General features: G+C 39.3%; 2 protein-coding genes across 9 annotated transcripts in view; one reads left to right on the top strand and one right to left on the bottom strand.

The window, feature by feature from the left end:
• USP15 (ubiquitin specific peptidase 15) overlaps positions 1 to 16,679 on the bottom strand; it is a 122,905-nt gene extending 106,226 nt beyond the window's left edge. For all 8 annotated transcript variants that reach the window (XR_007413343.1, XR_007413344.1, XR_007413346.1 and 5 more), the window contains exon 1: positions 16,553 to 16,679. Coding sequence is in view for 5 of the 8 variants with exons in the window: in XM_025476763.3 (XP_025332548.1) it covers positions 16,553 to 16,641 (89 nt within the window). In the remaining 3 variants the exon portion in view is untranslated. The remainder of the gene's footprint in view (positions 1 to 16,552) is intronic.
• Positions 16,680 to 16,694: 15 nt separating this feature from the next.
• Positions 16,695 to 19,050, top strand: LOC125755890 (dapper homolog 3-like). Its single transcript, XM_049115110.1, has 2 exons — positions 16,695 to 17,492; positions 17,643 to 19,050. The coding sequence occupies exons 1-2, from the start codon at positions 16,695 to 16,697 to the stop codon at positions 17,706 to 17,708; spliced, it is 864 nt and encodes a 287-aa protein (XP_048971067.1). The 3' UTR covers positions 17,709 to 19,050.
• Positions 19,051 to 20,355: the final 1,305 nt, after the last annotated feature.

The raw sequence follows: 20,355 nt of genomic DNA, 5'->3' as shown, positions 1-20,355 counted from the left end.
AGCTGCAACCCTTTAAATCCTACTTCCACAAGTCAACTTCATCCTTTTCAAAATAAAAATGCCTTATTTACTGTGGTAGTTATGTATTTCTTAACCATCTAACATATATAAAACCGTGCTACCATTTTTAAATGTTTTTTAATGTGTCACTGACAAAAATTTTTTGAGTTCTGTGTCCCAACCCCATTTCCCCCATATGCTTGGTGTTTTTTATTGCATGATTTTGCATATAACATGGTGATTTTTAGGAACACATGCTATGTTACAGAACTAACCGTACAAAAATAAGTTATAGTTAGATTAAAAATGTAAATGTGAAAGTAAAAGTATAATTTTTTTAAAAAGATATGAAAAAAATCTTATTACCTTAGTATATAGAAGAGTTAAAATAAAAAGCAAAAATCTTAAAAAACTGATAAACTTGCCAAGGTTAAGATTAAAGTCTACCATTCAACAAAGACACCACCAAAAATTAAAGTCTACTATTCAACAAAGACACCACCAAGAGATAAGATACAGATTGGGGAAGATACTTACACTCCAGATAACTAACAAAGGATTAGAATACATAAAGAACTCCTTTAAGCTGATAAATTTAAAAAAAAAAATAAGAGGGGGAAAAAAAAAGAAGCAATTCACGGAAGAAAAAATCAGAATGGCCTCTATCCATGAGCATCTGCTTAATCCCATTAGCAATGGGAAAAATACAAATTAACACCATATCATCTCATTAAGCTGATACACACAAGCATGTGTACATGTGTCCACAATATCAAGTTGTGGAAAAGATATGTAGTACTAGGTATTGGTATACTGCCAAAGGGAGAATAAACTAGAATCTTCACTTTGGATGGTAGTTTGGCAACATCTATTAATGATAAAGATGTACAGGGATGCCTGGGTGGCAGAGCGGCTGAGCATCTGCCTTTGGCTCAGGGCATGATCCTGGTATCCAGGATCGAGTCCCACATGCGGCTTCTTATAGGGAGCCTGCTTCTCCCTCTGCCTGTGTCTCTGCCTGTGTGTGTGTGTGTGTGTGTGTGTGTGTGTGTGTGTCTCATGAATAAATAAAATAAAAAAAAAAAGGATAGAGATGTACATACCATACAAGCACGTATTGCCATAGCTAAGGTTTACCCTACAGAAACGCTCATACATATTTACAAATCACAACTATAATATATAGTGCAGCATATTTTCTAAGAATGAAATGGTAGAAAAAAACCCTAATATCCAGATTCATACCCAAAAATATTACACAAAAATTACTAATGAAAAATACAACTCTATGTATTAGGATAAATCTCAAAACTACAATGTTGAAGCAAAAAAAATCATAAAAGGATACATGTAATATAACACAAAGTATGAAGAGAACAGATGTGCACACAGTGCTGACTACAGAAAATTTAAGGCATGCCACAAACATATATACTATTTACAGATTCATGCATATATATTAAAATATATACATAAAATAATATGTAAGTAACTTAAAATAATAATAATAATAATCTATTTCAAGATGGTGGCTCCCTCTGGTAAGGGCGGAAAGAAGATGGGATTAGGGAAACATACACAGGGACATTCAACTGCTTCCGTAATGTTTCACTTCTTTAAGAAATGTGTGCAATAAATGTTTTGTTATAATTTTCTGTATACTCTTCTCTCTTCCTGAAATATTATATTAAATATGATTAATATTTTCTACTTAATATCAAATAGTTCATATATATGCATATACACTGAACAAAAATGGAGTGAATAATGTTGAGGTTAAACTGATACAGTTAAGTGACAGTTAACAAATAAACAGACATTTCAAGCATAAAAATAAGAAAAGTAATTAAAATACAACTCAGTGTTTTTGTTTTTAAAGAGTTTACTTATTTGAGAGGGGAGAGAGAGGACAAGCTGACTCTGCACTGAGCATGGAAGCCAATGTAGGGCCCGATCACAGGACCCTGAGATCATGACTTGAGCCAAAACCAATAGTCAGATGCTTAACAGACTGGGCCACCCAAGCACTTCCTTAGATTTTTTTAAAGATAAAAATATGTATAGCAAAATGTATAAAATGCAGTTTGTTTTACTATATATTTTTGAAAATTTGTAAGTTTATGTTCTTTCTTATATTTATCTTTTCTATCTTATGTCTTCCAAACAGATGAATTAGCATTACATTTTAATAAAAAATTTACATAAGCTTTGGAGAATTTTCTTTGGAAAAGCATGATCTGATTATTCCTAAATTTATCAAATTTACATTTCTGACACAGAATAAATATATTCATTCTCAAGAAATTATTTCCTTTTGGTAACTAGAGCATCCAGTAAATAAATCAGAAAAGTAGAAATGATTGGTGACATCTTGAAAGAAAAGCACATGAAAAACAGTACATTATAACCCTTGATATTTGGGAAAATAATATAAGCAACACAGTAAAAAAAATCCTACAATTGACACATATACTGATTTTAAGCCAATTTATTTTTAAAAAATTTTAAAGATTTTATTTATCTGACAAAGAGCATGCATAAGCAGAGGGGGAGGGGGAGAGGGAGAAGCAGACTCCCCACTGAGCAGAGAGCCTGATGCAGGACTCTATCCAGGACCCTGGGAACATAACCTGAGCCAAAGGCAGACACTTAACCAACTGAGCCACCCAGAAGCCCTGATTTAAGTTTTAGTAGAAAGCGAAGCGCTACATTACAGATATGCAACCATCTAAAATCCATCTAAATACTAACCTGCAAATATCCAGAGAGCTCAAAGCACAAAAGAGTCATTAATTACTTTGTGACATACGCACCAATTTAACTTTCTTGCACAAAGGAGTCTGTGCCTTAGATGAAATCAAAGGTGAAATATTTCTGAGTAATGCTGAGGTATCTGACTGTGTTCCCACATAAAAAGCCATGAAGTACACGTACCAGGTATGATCAAGATTACTTTATCTATGATTGAGGCCTCTGGCTGTAGCTTAATTACTATCATGTCCCTCTGTTTCAGTGGGTCACAATGGCTTACAAGGAATTTTATGAGTGCCTCACACTTGCATTAACCCGTAATTCTCAGACACTAATACACCAATATGAAAATATTTTTATTATAATTCTATTATCTGGGTTCAAAAATTAGTAAAGAAAATCTCATGGAGATTAAAGATCTATGGTCTTCAGTCTCTCAAATCCTTCAGAGATGATCACAATCCTCCAGCCTATCTCCAAATAGCCTTCTCCATTTCCAATTTCAAAACTTTGGCCAGTCTAAGTCTTTCACCCATTTGGTTGAATAGACAACCACGCTGCCCTACTTTCTGAGGAAGTTAGAAGCCTCTACTTTCTGTCTAACTCTCCTGCTCCACACCTTAATCTTACCTGATTCCTTCATTAATCAGCAAAGGATGTAACCCTCCTTAAATCCAAGGCTAATTATTTTTGTTTCTATGCTTTGGATTTAGTTTCCTTCTGTCTCGGAGACTAACCCATTAACAGTCCCTACCCTCTTGTTTTTCCATGTACCTTGTCTCCCCTCCCCCCCCCCCCAGCATATAACCAGGGCCAATTCTCTCACCCTTTTCCTCCAAATCACCTCCCAACTCTCACACTCATTTTCTTCTCTACTCCATTTTTCTGACTTGTTCTTGCACCCAAGCTTAAGTTTCTGCTCAATCCTCACTTACTCTTCAACCTAACCCAAGAGGTTTTCCTATTCCAAAGGATGCTCAAAAAGTTTCTCGCAAATCCAAAGAATTCATAATTTTATGTATCTCATCGTTTCTAAACCATACTTTTTTTGGTAAGAGAGGGCAGGGGATATCTTTCTTTTCTTTTCTTCTTTTCTTTCTTTCTGCAACTTCTTCAGAGTTGCAAATTTCTTCTTCTTCTCTCACTGTTCATACTCTCCAATGATTCCAAAACATGCATCCCACATCCAGTCTTCATATTCTTTAAGATTCATTTATTTATTCATGCAAGACAGATACAGATAGAGGCAGAGACATAGGCAGAGGGAGAAGCAGGCTCCTCGCAGGGAGCCCGATGCGGGACTCGATCCCGGGACCCCAGGATCACGACCTGAGCCAAAGGCAGGCACTCAACTGCTGAGCCACCCAGGCGTCCCACATTATTAAATCATATTTCCAATTCCTACTAGTCCATGTCCACTTGGATTTTTCATACATCCCAACCTCTAGTCATTAATTATTTTCACACTTTCATATTTACTCCTTCTCTAAGGGTCCTTTAATAAATGTCATCAACAATTAATTTCCCAAGGCAGAAAGCAAAATATTATCCTGTATCCTTCCTTCTCTCACCCCATAACATCTAGTAACTAGTACCTTCAGAAAAGTACCTTAGTTTTACATCTCCCCTTTCCTATTAGTTTTCAGTTCCATAGATTATTGCAATGGCTGCCCAACTTGTCTCTCCACTTTAAGTTTATTGCTTCCAATTTGCCCTCCTTTCTGCTGCCACAGACATTTTAAAGACATAAAATGAACATGTTACTCACTGTTTAAATCAGAATTTTATTATCACATAACAAAATAAAAATGCTTTATATCTATAAAAAGATTTGTATGAAGTGTTTTCACCTTATTTACAGTTACAGTAACCTCTTTTCTTTCCCTTCCTTTTTTTATTTAGTAGATGGGGAAACCAAAACTCTGAATATGAAACTTATCAATGAAACACAACTCTATTATAAGTGAGTAATGCAGGGCCTGTTTTCAGTATGCACTCTAGTTTTCATACTCTAAAATTCAATGCTTTTTTTTCACTACATTAAACTTTAAACTTTATTATAAATCTCATTTACTTAACAAAGATCTAAAGATGTAACAGATTCTTACTAAAATCCTATACTCTTCCCCTCTTTATGAAACAGTAAAGGTTCTTTGTAAAAAGTGAAATAGCAGAAGGATAGCAAAATGTTATTACCAAAGCTATAAATAAGAACTGAAATATTTATTCAAAAGATATATTTTAGAAACCATTATTCATTTTATTTATGAAGAAAATAGGTATTTTCAAAGTGGAGCACCTTTGGTAAAAGATCTTCGCCTATCAAGAACTTAGGAGAAAAAGCCCGAGTGTTCACACTACGCCTATACGAGTCCCATTTTCATGTCAATTTTCATGTCACTTAAGACTACACAAAAAGTGAACACCATCTTTCTTTTAGGAAGTTTTACAGAATGGTGGTAAACTAAATTGTGGATGAACTTTTCTCACACCTAGTTTCAATTTATTTGCATGGTTAATTTTGCTCACAAATTACCTCTTGAAATCAGACGAGTAAATATGAATCCTAAATTTACTACAGAAGTACTAGGTTACAGAGGGTATTATGTTAAGTGAAGTAAGTCAGAATGAGAAAGACAAATACTCTATGATTTCACTTACACATGGAATCTAAAAAACAAAATAAGTGAAAATGCAAACAAGCAAAATTAGATCTATAAATTCAGAGAATAAACTGATGGTCGCTAGAGGGAAGCACTAATATTAATTCTCTCATTTAATGACATACTATTGATAACATCTAGTGGCGGTGGGTTCAGCAAAATGGGTGAAGGCAAGTAGGAGATATAGGCTTCCAGTTATAGAATAAATAAATCACGGGAATAAAAGGTAGAGCATAGGGAATATGGTCAACAATATTGCAATAGTGTTGCAGGTGATAGATGGTATTTATTACTATGGTGATAGACAGTAAACATAGCATAAGGTATAAAGTCAACTATATTAAAAAAAAAAAGTACTAGGCCAAAATCCTCTTTCTTTTCTTCTTCTTACTTTTTCCCCCAAAATCCTCTTTCTAACATTCCTTGATGTGAGGTTTTAGAGAAGTTAGTGATAAAACCTTTAGATTGTTCATCTTAGAAATGGTAATTCATTCATTCACTCAATAAATACTTAACATCTACTGTTTACATACTACTCCATGAGTAGGTGGCTAGCAAAATAGCCAAGATCCCTATGTTCATGGAATTCAGAGTCCAATGGAGGAGAGAGACATTAAGTAGTTAATAAATGTAGCAAAATACTGTGGCAATAAGTGCTGTGAAATTAAAGTACAGGAAATTATGAAAGCATATAAAGGGGTCTCTATTCAGAATAAAGGAAAGCATCTTTGAAAAAGTAACACTTTAGCATATGAATAGGAGTTATTTCAGAAAAAGCAAGAAAAAAGCTATCTAGATTGAAGGAATAGCATGTGCTAAGACCAGAACTTTGGGAGTTTGATTTGTTAGCGGAATTGACTAAATGATGTTGGAGTTTATGACAAGAGAAATGCTACATAAGGCTAGAGAGGTAGGCTGGACTGAGATTACACAATGCGCTTAAGGTAATAATAAGGATTTTTATACTAAGAGTAACAGAAAGCCACTCTAAGATTTTTAGCAGGGAAGAGATATGACCTGATTTTCATTTCATGAAAACCACTGGGAATGCTTCACAGGATTACTGGGAAGATCAAATACAAATCAATAGTTCCAGGGTAGATGGGTCAATTTTAGGACCCCAAACAAATTTGAGTTAATTTAAAATTAAATTTCATATAACAATTAAAAAGCCAAATTTTCTTTTTTCCTTTTTTTTTAGGGATGGTGGTGGTGGTGGGGTAAACATAGAGCTCTACAGGTTTATAGTGTTTTTATACACAGTAGAGGCAAATTTAAGGAAAGATATACAGGGGCCAATAATTGAGTGAGAAACAGCCCTAGAAAAAGCAGTATGGGGCAGGACGCCCGGATGGCTCAGGGGCTGCCTTCGGCCCAGGGCATGATCCTGGAGACCTGGGATCGAGTCCCACATCGGGCTCCCTGCATGGAGCCTGCTTCTCCCTCTGCCTGTGTCCTCTGCCTCTGCCTCTCTGTCTTTCTGTCTCTGTCGCTCTTTCTCTCTGTGTGCCTCTCATGAATAAATAAAAAAATTTTTTAAAGTTTTAAAAAAATAAAAAAAAAATTTTTAAAGCAGTATGGGGGAATCTCAGTAGCTGCATTTAAGAAATCACAGAGCTAATGAATGCATAGTTCTTTCTTTTCTTTTTTGATTAGGTTTATACTTAAAACTTTTACATAAGCAATTCTTGCTAAATTGCCTAACATATTGTCATTTATTTCTTAAAATCCTACCTTTTTCTCTTCAAAGTAAACATACTCCTTTACAACTAAGAAAATATACAAATTTTTTTTTCAGCCTAATCCAATGTAGCACACAATTTTGGAAAAATGTTTTATAACTATCTTATGCAGAATAGGTACATTTACATTTACATAGCAAGAGCATAAAACCATTTTCAATACTAAAGGAGATACTGATAATTTCTAGCATTTTAAATGATTATAAGCCAGATAATTCACAGGCTTTTTAAAAAAAATTCCAAACTATAACTCAGAATTTCATTGTTTCAGTAAAAAACTTAACCAAAGCTAAGAAATTCTTTCAAATAAAACAATAGCTTGATTAATCTCTTTATATCTTCATTTTAAATTTTAAGCATTTCCAACCTATTTTCTACTTTGCACATTAAATTCATCACTTAGCAAGAACTAATTTTTATGACCTCTTTTTACATCTAAACTAAGACAAAAAAGGAACTCAGGAAGGAGGCCAAGTAAGATTGTAAAAGTGAAAAGAAAACCCATAGAATGGGAGAAAATTTTGCAAATCATCTCTCTGATAAGGGATTTGTATCTAGACAACATAAACTCTTAAAACTCAGTAATATAAAGACAATCTAATTTAAAATGGGCAAAGGATCTACATAAACGTTTTGCCAAAGAAGGTATACAAATGGCCAATACACATATATGAAAAGATGTGCAACATCATTAGCCATTAGGAAAATGTAAATCAACACTACAATGAGATATAATTTTACATCCACTAAGATGGCTGTAATAAAAAAAAAAGGCATTAACAAGTGGTGTCAAGGATGTGGAAAAATTGTAACCTTCATACACTGTTGATGGCAACGTAAAATGTTGCACCCACCTTGGAAAAGAGCCTATCAGCTCCTCAAAAAAATTAAATACCCAGGAATTCCACTCCTAGGTATATACTCAAGAGAAATCAACGTTATGTCTACACAAAAACCTGCACATGAATTGCTCATAGCAGGATTATTTTTAGCAGGCAAAAATGTAAACAACCCAAATGTCCACCAACTGATGAAGGGATAGATTCAATATGGTAGGGCAGCCCGGGTGGCTCAGTGGCTTAGCGCCATTTTCAGTCCCAGGTGTGGTACTGGGGGCTGGGATTGAGTCCCATGTCAGGCTCCATGGAGCCTGCTTCTCCCTCTGCCTGTGTCTGTGCCTCTCTCTCTCTCTTTCTTTCTCTCTCTGTCTCTCATGAATGAATTAAAAAAAAAAAAGATTCAATATGGTACATTATCTATACAATGGAATATTACTGAGCAATAAAAAGAAATAAAGCACTAATACTTCATGAAAAAAGCCAAACACATACATGATTCCATTTATATGAAATATCCCAAACTGGCAAATCTATAGAACAAAAAATACATTAGCAGCTGCCTAGAGCAGGGAGATTTGAGGAGAAATTGGGAAGCAGGGGGCTGCAAATAGGTATGGAGGATTTGGGGGAGAGGCGATAAAAATATTCCAGCACTGATTAAGGTAATGGTTGCACAATTCTGTAAGTATATCAAAGCCTAGTAAACTACATCTGAGGTGGGCAAATTATACCATATGTGAATTATATCACAATAAAGCCTTTTTTTTTTAAAGAGTAGAAGGACATATGCCTGGATGAGATTATTAGAGATGATTTTAAGAGATTGGTACTGAACTAGTTTTTGAAGTAAGTGAAGGTCAGGAATTAGTAAAATTTATTTGAAATTATATGAATGATATGTAATGTCATATGAAGCAGAAATGAGTAAATCATTTTTAAGAAATGAGAACCACCACCAGTACCAAGGCAGAGCTGTACTAATTAGAAATAAGACTGCTAGGACTAGAATGCTAAACCAAGGAGAGCGCCCCCAGAAAATCCTACAGTCTTCTCCAATGGATAACAGACAAAAATGCTCTTTTTAATATGCCAAAGCTATCACTGCCTGATTTTAAAACTTCAAAATATTCATCTCTCAAAAAGTTGTTTCCATAACATGGGTATGGCTCTATGACTCACAGGCAAGCAATACAGTTTAAAATGCAGGCTTCTGAGTTGACTGCACAGGTTAGAATCTCTGCTCTATCACTGGCCCAAGTGTATGGCTAGGTACATCTAACTGTATCTCAGCTTCTGTATCGCAAAATGAGAATACAAAGCTCTTGGGACGCCTGGGTGGCTCAGTAGTTGCATGTCTGTCTTTGGCCCAGGGCATGATCCTGGAGTCTCACATTGAGCTCCCTGCATGGAGCCTGCTTCTCCCTCTGCCCGTGTCTCTGCCTCTCTCTCTGTGACTCTCATGAATAAATAAATAAAATTTAAAAATACAGCTCTTAACACATAGTAATTTTTGTAACCATCACCATATCTATATGGTACATGTACCTCCTTAACTATACCTCTTCAGAGAATTAAGTTTCCACAGCTTGAAATTCATTCAAATTTGTAAATATAAATTTTCTATCTATATCAAAGATAAATCTCTTGATTAAACTGTTAAATTTTGTTAAGCTATTGAAACACATTGTTAAATAATATAAAGCAACCCAAATTATCAGGTCTCTTTTACCATGATCATTTCGCCCTTACCACTCATCTTTTTGTGTAAAATTTTACTCAAGGAACTTGATCTGGCTTTCTAAAACTCAGAATAGCCTGGCCTCAAGGCCACTCTTGGATTTGCTTGTGAGAGCAAAGGAAGTTCTTTCTATGGCTACTTCCGTTACACAATTTTCCTTAACAGTAAAGAATTACCACACTAATATCTGGGTCTTCTCAAAACTAAAAGGAGAGAAAAGGCAGCTAGCCATTACCTTCCTTTTTTGGGGGGAGATCTACCAGGAAACCATGCAGAATCCTACTGACAGAAGCAGTTAAGTGTTGTAAGCATAATCAAATACAAAATACAGGTTAATACTACAGAGGTTTCCTGCCTCATGTTACAATCTGATCTTCTTTACTTCTTTTTGAGGAGTCATTCGTAATAATTCTTTAGATACATCATTTTAATCTGTATCCAAAACTGAGGTCACTTACTATCAGTCTTATTCTAGGTTTCTTTAGTAGTGACTTCTGTATAAACTGGATAATAAAATTGAAAGGAACTACATTCCTTTATGTAAATAGATGGAAAGAGTATGAATAAAGGACTTCATGTATAGTATGAATTACAGTGGAAACTGAGGAAATGAAAATAAAGGGACAAACTGAATGGAGTCAAGGAAGAAAAACAATTGTTTTAGTAATTGCTGAATAATTTTATATAGGAACTAAAGAAGGAGTAACAGTTTAATGAAATACTGTTTGCATTGTATTTGAGTAATGACAGCAAGAAAACATTTTTTAAAAAGATTTTATTTATGTATCTGAGAAAGAGATAGAACAAGTACAGGGAGGGGAGGGGGACAAGCTGGACTCCGTGCTGAGCACAGGGCCTGATGCAGTGTTCGAGCTCACCATCCTGAGATCGTGACCTGTGCTGAAATCGAGTCAGACGCTTAAGAGCGCTCACTTTAAAGGCTGCATAATTACAGAGCATTTAGAAGAGTGGACAACACAGTAAGCATTTAATAAATGTTCATTCACTATGGGTGGTATTATCACCTTCGAACCACATGCAAATCAACTTAATTTCCCTGAGTTCAGACTCCTTATCTATAAGAAATGAACATATACTTTGAGCCTTATTTGAAGGATCAAATCAGATGATGCATGTAAAACACATTCATTAGTTGTTCTTAACCTTCCCCTTATCTCCTTGCCAATATGCCTGATGGTTTCAATTCACTTTTATCAATAATCATGGCTTATTAATAAAGTAATTCTCGAAGTGAATAATAGAAAAATCACTCTAAACTTATGTAATAAAATGGATATATCTAATGACTAGTATGGCAAAATTGATCTTTTTGCAGTTGCTACTTGTTAGTTTTCAGGAAAGTGTTAGATGTACCTTTAACTGTCTTAATTCTATGCACCTTTTACTGTCTTAATTCAAATGTCTTTTGACTTTGAAAACCCACTAAAATAACTGTTTCTGGAAAAAAAAAAATCAGTTGGTAAACACAGGAACAAAGAATACCAAGCATTCACATTTGCATTTCTGGGCTAGGCTGTTCCTTTGGATACATAGTCCAAAAAGAGATCCTAATGTATTTGTGGTTTACTGTAAATCAACACTTTTAAAATACAAAGTACTAAAACAAAATATCCTGTAAACTCTTACTATCTGCTTGATGTGTTAGTTCTATAAAACTATGTAAGAAGGAGCCATATAGTCTCTACTAAAAGGTTACAATTACTGATAAACAATTGATACTCAAAATTTCAACAATAAATCATCCCACTTTTGTTTAAATGAACTTTTGGATCAAGATAATATTTATTCTATACATTGAGCTAGTTATCTATTAATCTTTAAATGTAATTAAATTCAGATTTTCAGAAGACAGTAAGATTTTCTATATACCCTACCATATCTAAACTGAACAGTCATAAAACACAAGTTTGCAATAAAAATGGTAGAATTCTGCTCCTAGATATAAAAGATTCCATTTAAAATGAAAAAGAAAAAAATATCCTTTTGTTTTTCCTTTTTAAAGTGGAACTACATTTTTAAATGCACAAAATAAGAGGCAGTTACACTACAGTGACTTCTGGGTCTGAATTAAAGCTCCAGTCTACTTGGGTTCAAATCCCAGATTTATCACTGTGTGAACACTTGGGCCTAGGATTCCTATCCTGCTAAATGTGAATTACAGCACATTCACATTCTAGTGGCCTAGAACTGTAGTGATGAGTAAATAAGTTAACATACGTAAATACTTAAAACAGTACCTAGCACATGGTGTTTTTAAATGCAATACTACCCATCATAGCCTGACAAACTAAGTTTTTCTAATTATATGTATATGTTAGCAAGATTAATATATTTGTCACAAAACTATCTTGTAAAAAGAATATTTAATACCTTACATGTGCTGATGGGAAAATTATATGATTTAGAAAAAATAAAATAAAACCTGAATGTCACTAAATAGATAAATGAAATCATGGACTAAAAAGTTCTGGATCTTCTTGGTAAAACAAGGTACATTAATTTTGGATTCACCAACAACTTAGAAGTGATTTAAACACTTATAAAAAGGCTTAAATTAGGAAAAAATGCCTTTCTAGATTTTAAGCAACTAAATTGTGAAAAATACACTTTAATAATGTCACTATTTCTGTCCTTATTTTCATCAATTTAGCAACACTAAAAAAACAGTTTTGCTTCCTGTTTCATTTTCTGCAAATGATGTGACACATACCCTAATTTAGTGGTTAACACTTTGGCACAACTAAAATTAGTATTTATAGTAATAGTAATGTAAAAATTTCTTTAGCAAGTATATACTAAACAATTTGGAGTTTACACTGATTAATAGTGTCCCTTTACATTATGAACTGATTTGTCATTATAAGGTTATTTTCTGTTAGTGTTAATAAAAGCTACACAAACCTAAGAGACTGTATAAAATAAAGCCTCAAAGATTTCTAAGTAAAAGAGCAAGAATCGAAGAAAAGCCCTTAAACTGAATCAGGAGTGTATTCTAATATGAAAACCTCACTGATCCGATGGACTATTTCTTGCCTATTTATTGAAACAAAAAATGTCAGACACATTTGAAATGACTCAGTACGAGTTAAAGTTAGTCTCTGAAGTACCTTAAAATCTACTGGAGTTATGAGAGTTTATACAAAAATGACACAAAACTTTAATTTGTAGAGTTAGCTATGCATTACCATTGCATATACATAAAAATTAGTGAAAATGACTGGTCGAATAACATTTAATAAAAGCAGGGAAGTAATTTGTAGTTATGTTTATTTACTTATGTCTTCAGAGAGTTTTCCATAACCTACAACTTGTCTTTGTAACTCATTTAACTACCTATCTCCCTTAAATGGGTTCCTCTACCTCTAATATACTTAACATGTAATGTACTTAAAATTTTTTTTTCCTTTTTGTCTCATCAAGAAAAACCACCAAATACCTGAAGATTAAGTTATCTTTCATTCAATCTAAGTTAAACAAGTTCTAGTTCCTTTACCCTTATTTCTATAGTTACTAAATTCAAACAATGTGGTTCGTGGTTTTCTACATACCTCCTCTGAGCTAAAATACAGATTAACAAACAGTATTATGATACTACTGGACTTATAGGGAGGATCAGTGTCACTTTCACACCTCATCTTTTTAAGAGGTATAACTCTCCTGTATCAATTTGGGCTTGTCTATGTCTAGTATTAAGCACATTATAAAGTTTATTCATCCTCATTCTAGACTTGTGTACTTATTTTCATCTCTAGAAAGTCAGTGTGCAGATAAAAATCATTCACTATTTACAAATAAACAGAAACTCAAGTTTTCAAGAAGAACCGAATCTTCACCCTTGCCTAAGTGTTAGTTATCTACCAGAGTACTATGAAACAATCCTTATCCAGAAAGTACTCACAAATACCTAATGAAATTAAGTTTCATTTTCATTATTCATCTTAAGGCACTTGACTATAACATCAAAAATCAGTATTAAACTCTCAAGAATAAACTTATGATAAACCTTCCATTTTTTCTCAATAGTCATCAATCTTTCCAAGATGGTTACACACACATACCAAGATAATGTTCCATCTGTAGATGACCCATTTCAGCTATAAAATATCAGACTGGATTTGCACAAATAACTATAAACAGCTAATCCAAATATCTTTTAAAAAGGCATTAAAAAGAGAGACAACTTTTTTTTAAGATTTTATTTATTTATTCATGAGAGATACACACAGAGAGAGGCAGAGACACAGGCAGAGGGAGAAGCAGGCTCCATGCAGGGAGCCCAACATGGGACTCGATCCCGGGACTCCAGGATCAGGCCCTGGATGGAAGGTGGTACTAAACCGCTGAGCCACCCGGGCTGCCCAACTTTTTAACAAGTTAAAAACAAGTTGTAGTGAGTTCCAAAAACTATGAGCCCAAGTAACAAATTATTAAATCTTTACCAGTTCTGAAATCATGCATATATAATGAAATTTGTACTTAGCCAATTATTCTCCTTAAAACTCTGAATCAAACTTTTGTTCTAAACTATTTTCTTTTTTGACAGATTTTACCTAATTGCAAATTAAGTGGCCTAAACCAAACTGGTTTTTGCAAATCCTCAGTACCATCCTGCTCCGGTATTTTTTCCCTTTAACTAAGAGGTATCATCAATTTGAGGACAAAAACGTTCACATTTTGGGGCACCCTGAGTGGCACAGTCGGTTAAGCATCTGACTCCTGGTTTCAGCTCAGGTCGTGATCTCAGGATCTCTCAGGGTCGTGAGATTGAGCCCCACATCAGGCTCATCAGGCTTCCCACTTAGCCGGGAGCCTGATTAAAAAAAAAAAAAAAAAAAGACTTTCACCCTCTCCCACTGCCCCTCCCCAGCCCTTTCTCAAATAAATAAATAAATCTTAACAAAATTCCACATTCTGCTGTTATCTAAATATGTGGTCTTCAATGTCCCTTTCTTTAAAATGAACGCATTTAAAAGACTCAAATTTACGACTTCCTATATTTATTCTTTATGACTATTTCCAGGGCAGCCTGGGTAGCTCAACGGTTTAGCGCCTCCTTCAGCCCGGGGCGTGACTCCGGGGTCTTGGGATCGAGTCACACGTCGGGCTCCCTGCATGGAGCCTGCTTCTCCCTCTGCCTGTGTCTCTACTCAGAGTACCACCAACTACTACTCAGAGTACCAAAAACATAACATTAAAAAGAAGTAATATCCATCTGAATCATAGCCATTTTTAAGAGGATAGAGATCCCCATTTATGTTTTTTATGAGGTGGGAACAGGTTAACTAATGGGAAGCTAGGATTAATTTATCTTTTAATAATCCAAAGACCAAGGTAATTATGTGTCCTAGGAAATATCCAACTTCCACACAGGAATAAACATCTTACAAACACTGACATGCGCAGTAATGATCATTAAATCATCTAGAGATCGTATTTTCTGTTCTAGTGCAACAAGTGCATGTTTACACCGTTAGGGATTTTCACCATATAAACCCAGAATGTATGTAGCCCAACAAAGTAGGAAGAAAAGTACCAAGACTTAGATCAAAAAACACTTAAAAGTCAAGTCCCAAGACTGCCATCTGCTAACTTACTTCAAAATCCACTAATACTACAGCATTTTATCGGAAGTAAGTGGCGGGGACAACACAGCGACTAACACTTAACGTCCTCTCCTAAACAGATAATGTCTTGGAATACCTCCTCAAGATCGAGAGAGTACACCCCTATCACGGAATTTTCGTTGCCCACTTCACGGATGAAGACGGGGGGGGGGGGGGCACAGCGATTCAAACTGCCTGTCCTCCAAGTCCTGCCCCAGGTGAGGCGGTGAAACGGGGACCTAACCAGGTCTCAGTCTTAGGTTCGTTCCCTCCACCAAGTCGTAGAGGGGCCCGTGCATCCTACACCGCCGCTACGGTGACAAGCAGACAAGAAAACAGCGGTCACTGTATATGAAGAAGCACATCCCTCCTCTTCTTCCTGACAAACACCACTTGCCCTTTAGGTCACGTATTCCCGTATTTAAGCAGTGCCGACCACCACCGGTATTAAATCCCTACGCGTGCTACCTCCGGCGTTTGCATCCTCTGCTATTTCCTAGGTCTCGAGGGTAGCAAGCGCGCTGAGCCTCCAGCGGACTTATCTACTTCGTGCAGGCCTGCGGCTCGCCCGCCCGGGAGGGAAGGGCTGCGCTTCCGAGAGGCGCGGCGGGTCCCGACCGAGCCCCCGCCGAAGCCCGGGACCACGTGGTTCCCCCTCTGCTCGGCCCGAGGTCCCGGACTCTGCCTCCTCCGGCCGGGGGGCTGGGGCTGGGGGCTCCGCGCCGCGGGAGGTGCCGGGGCCGGCCCACCTGTGCAGCCCGCCTCCCGGAAGAACGCCGGCGTCGGGCCAGCCAGCAACTCGCTCGCCGGCAGACGCCGCGGGAGGAAGCGAGCGGAGCAGCGGCGCGGGCCGCCGAGCTGTCAGCGCCCGACCGCGGGCCGCCGCGGGGAGCCGGCGTCCGGGCAGGCCCGAGGTGGGAGCGGCGCCGCGGGGGCCCGGCGGACCAGCGCCGCCGCCGCTCCCCCCAGGCCGCTGGGCGCGCCGTGACCGGCCGCGAGCCCCGGCCCCCCCTACCCGCCCCCGGCTCCGATCCTCGCCCCCGGCGTCCGGGGGCCGCCGACACCCCGCTCGCCCGGGGCGGCCGCCGCCGGACCTGCCCGCACCTGTCACTGGCGACAGACAGCGGCCCGCAGCCCCCGCCCGGGCCTCCGCCGCCCTCCCGCCGCCGCGGCCGCCGCGGCCGCCTTCCCTCACCAGGTGTCCCCTTTCCGGAGCGAGGTTTTGAGCAGCGTCGCGATGTCGGAGCGCTGGATGTCCAGATCCGCCGCTCCGCCTTCCGCCATCTTCTTCCACAGGCGGCAGCGACGGCGGCGGCACGCCCCGGAGCATTGTGGGAATGGCGTCGCGCGGCCCCGCCCAGCCGCAGGGCGAGACCAAAGCAGACGCTGGCGCGGGGGGGGCCGCCTCGGGACAGCGGGCGGGCCCGGGGGCGGCCGGAGCGGGCGGCCGGGGTCTCCCCGCCCCCCGCCTCGCGGGCGCTGCCTGGGTTGCGCCCTCCCGGGGGGGCCGCTCCTCCAGCCCCGCGGTCCGCCGCTTCCCCGCCTTCCCCGCCCTGTTGCCCGCCGCCGCCTGCGCGCGCTCGTCTGCGCGTCCGCTCCGGCTGGAGGGCGCGGCGCGGCGGGGGGCGTGCGGACCCGGAGCTGCTGCCGGACGGCTCGGCGGCTCCGAGAAGCTGCTCGCGGAGCCCCAGCCGGAGATCGGCGCCCGAACAAAGACCCGCCCGAGCTGGAGCCCGAGCTGGAGCCCGAGCTGGAGCCCGAGCTGGAGCCCGAGCGCAGCGCTGGGCTCCGTGCATCCCCCCCTCCCCCCGCCCGCCCCGGGCTCCTTCCCGCCCTCCTCCTGCTGCTGCAGGTGGAGACCCTCCGGAGGCTGCCGGTGGCGCCTCCCAGGCACGCCCAGACGCCGGGCTGCAGTGCAAACCGCGCGCGGTGCCTCGCCGGCCGCGTGCAGCGTGTGTCGCGCCAGGTGCCAAGGGAAGGACACGTGCGAGACCTTTGTCCCCCTCGCCCCACACCAGCGCGTCCCGAACCACGTCTCCCCGCGGGCGTGTGCTCGCTCTTCTTTAGCAACCCCGGCTCCTAGGGTGGCCACGGTGCCACATGGGGAAGTCGAGGCTCAGCAAGCAAACGCTCAGGTCAGGCAGTGAGCGGAGGGGTGAGTGCATGACCTAGGTTCCAAGCCCCGCGCGCCCTCCGGCCGCCTCTCCTGTCGAAAACCCGCTCTGAAAAGAGGAGAGTCTGGGCTGCCCTGGGTTCATCTTTGTGGTTTTCTTTTCTTTTTGTAGACCTGCGTGCGGCTGGAGGCTAGCAGCGTGCTGCCTAAGGACCAGCTCCGGATTTGTTGCAAGTGAATCGTGGCAAAACTCCTGGGAGTATTTCCAAGCATGAGGAGGTCCAGAAATGTGACTGTAGGATGATGGAAGTGATGTGAAAAGTCTCAAAGACATTCAAGAATCCCTGCATGGCGGGGGGGATCCCTGGGTGGCCCAGAGGTGTAGCGCCTGCCTTTGACCCCGGGGCGCGATCCTGCGGTCGGTCGGCTCCCTGCATGGAGCCTGCTTCTCCCTCTGCCTGTGACTCTGCCTCATTCTCTCTCTCTCTCTCATTAATAAATAAATAAAATCTAAAAAAAAAAAAAAAGAATCCCTGAATGGGGGCAGGCCCAGGTGGCCCAGGGCATGACCCCGGGGTCCTGAGATCGAGTCCCATGTCCGGGTCCCAGCGTGGAGCCTGCTTCTCCCTCTGCCTGTGTCTCTACCTCTCTCTCTCTCTCTCTCTCTCTCTCTCTCTCTCTCTCTGTCTGTCATGAATAAATTAAAAAAAAAAAAAAAGAATCCCCGCATGACCTCTTATCTCCCCATTTTTAAGGTCTAGCCTAACTCATTTGGTGGAAATGCGGTAAAGAGGGATGCAGTTATGCTAGTGAGGAGTACTGAGCCCTTCCAAATAGAAGTAGTGCATCCTGGCATCATGATGTGTGCGTATCAGCATCATGGTTGCTTATTTTCTTCAAAATAAAACTATTTTGCATTATCATGTCGTCCTTGATCTGAGGGTCTGAAAGAAGCTTCCAGTTACTGCTGTTTCTTATATTATTTGCCTTTTCTCATAAGAAAAGGTTAAAAAATTAGTTTCTCTAACCGTGAGTACCATCAAAGGGTCACGTTTTCCTCCTCCCAGCTAACCTCTGAAAGACAAATAATTTTCCAAGGAAAAAGTTGCCTCTCGCAGCAATATACGGGAAGACTATTGGAGTCATAGGAATAGGAGTTGGAACGTCATCTCAACATCTAGCTACAAAGTACTTTTAGTTTAATCATAAAATTAGGGATATTAATACCTGGCTTAAACGATTTTTATGAAGATTAAATGGAACAATATGTATTTATTGCCTGAGACATAATAGCCAATCAGTGAGCACTAATGTTGTTTCCTGGTGATAGGATGAATTATGTAATATATAAATTATATCTCAATAAAGCTCTTACAGACTGAGGTCAAAATGCTCGCCCTGAGGTCAAAACCATGCTCGCAGGCAGCCCAGGTGGCTCAGCAGTTTAGTATGGACTTCAGCCCAGGGCGTGATCCTGGAGACCCAGGGTCGAGTTCCAAGTCGGGCACGTCTCTGCCTCTCTCTCTCTCTCTCTCTGTGTGTCTCTCATGAATAAATAAATAAAATCTTTTTTAAAAATGCCCTCTGTCATTTTATACACATAGCATAAATGAGAAGTGATGCCTCATGCACAGTCTGCTATTCAGTTTCCTTTCAAAGAACATGCATATTTGAAATGTTGAAGCCTGTACCCATGCAACAAAGTAAAATAAACTTTTCATTTGCACCACCTTCAAGGCAATGAGTTAACTGGAGATACATATAGAAGTTCAATGTTAATTTGAATTGTGCATCAGGTTTATGAGGTCATTTTGTAGACTTAATTAGTTGCCTTCAGAGACAGGAAAGAAGTAACAGTTATACTTCTAGAGTTCCAAGACCAGTTCTAAACACTTAAAAATATTAACTTGCTCCTTATAGCAACCCTATGAGGTAGGTATTATTATTCCCATTCTGTAGAGGTGGATTGAGGCAATTGACAGAATTCAGATTTGAAACCAGGCAGTCTAGCCCCCAAATCTAGAAGTATGGGGTTAGTTTCAATTTTTCTACCAATCTTTATGATCTTACCCCCATTTGGTTTTATTGAGAAACAATTGACATTACTGTATAAGTTTACAGAGTACAGCACGATGGTTTACTCACATTTTTGTGAAATTGATCTTGAGTATAGCAGTCAACTTTTTAATGACCTTAGTCTACTAATTTATGGAAATTCTGATTATTTTACTTGTGCTTCTACTTTCAATTATGTAGAGAAATAAGATTGTTCATAAACATTGAATTAGTTGAGATCCATTTCCCTTCTGAATCGGTAGCAATTGGTGAAAAATGTAACTTTCTCTTACATCACATAGATAATTGAATATAAACTAGGACTTACATTGCTTATTTGGAATCAGTGTCCAGAGGATTCCCTTAGTTAACCTTGTAAGAATGTACTATTTGCTTGGTGATCATTACATTCTCATTCTCAGACTCTCTAGGCTTTTCTTGTCCACTAAAACCTTAACCTAGGGCTTTGAGGAGGGGAAAGGAGTATGCTGAGAACTTCAGAAATTAGGATTGGTATAAACAAAGTATACCTTACATAAAGTCAGAGTAGGATTTGAAATCAGAGATGCTCTAGGAAGGGTTCCTTGATCCTCCAAATAATTTCCTTCTCACTGATGTTTAAATCCTTTTCAGAAAGGTTCTTATACACACCAATTAAAAGATAGGACTTCAGATGTAAATACTTCGGCAGAGAGTAAGGTTTAAACCTGAGGTGTCAAATGAGAGTCAGTTTTCAGATGGACCACAGAAAGAAGAGGGAAAAAAACTTTTTTTTTCATTTTTTTAAAGTTGAATGGAAGAAAATACAGAGAAGCCCAAGACAAGGTTTG

Source organism: Canis lupus, chromosome 10 (assembly GCF_003254725.2).
Source record: "Canis lupus dingo isolate Sandy chromosome 10, ASM325472v2, whole genome shotgun sequence".
Classification (NCBI taxonomy): Eukaryota; Metazoa; Chordata; class Mammalia; order Carnivora; family Canidae; genus Canis; species Canis lupus.
The sequence above is the reverse complement of the archived record's forward strand: the minus strand, read 5'-3'. Positions and strand labels throughout refer to the sequence as shown.

Bases quoted from the DNA above. Each gene is read 5' to 3' on its own strand.
- LOC125755890 (XM_049115110.1), top strand. From the start codon at position 16,695: ATGGCGTCGCGCGGCCCCGCCCAGCCGCAGGGCGAGACCAAAGCAGAC. The intron at 17,493-17,642 runs GTCAGGCAGTGA...TTCTTTTTGTAG, and splicing joins CTCAGCAAGCAAACGCTCAG to ACCTGCGTGCGGCTGGAGGC.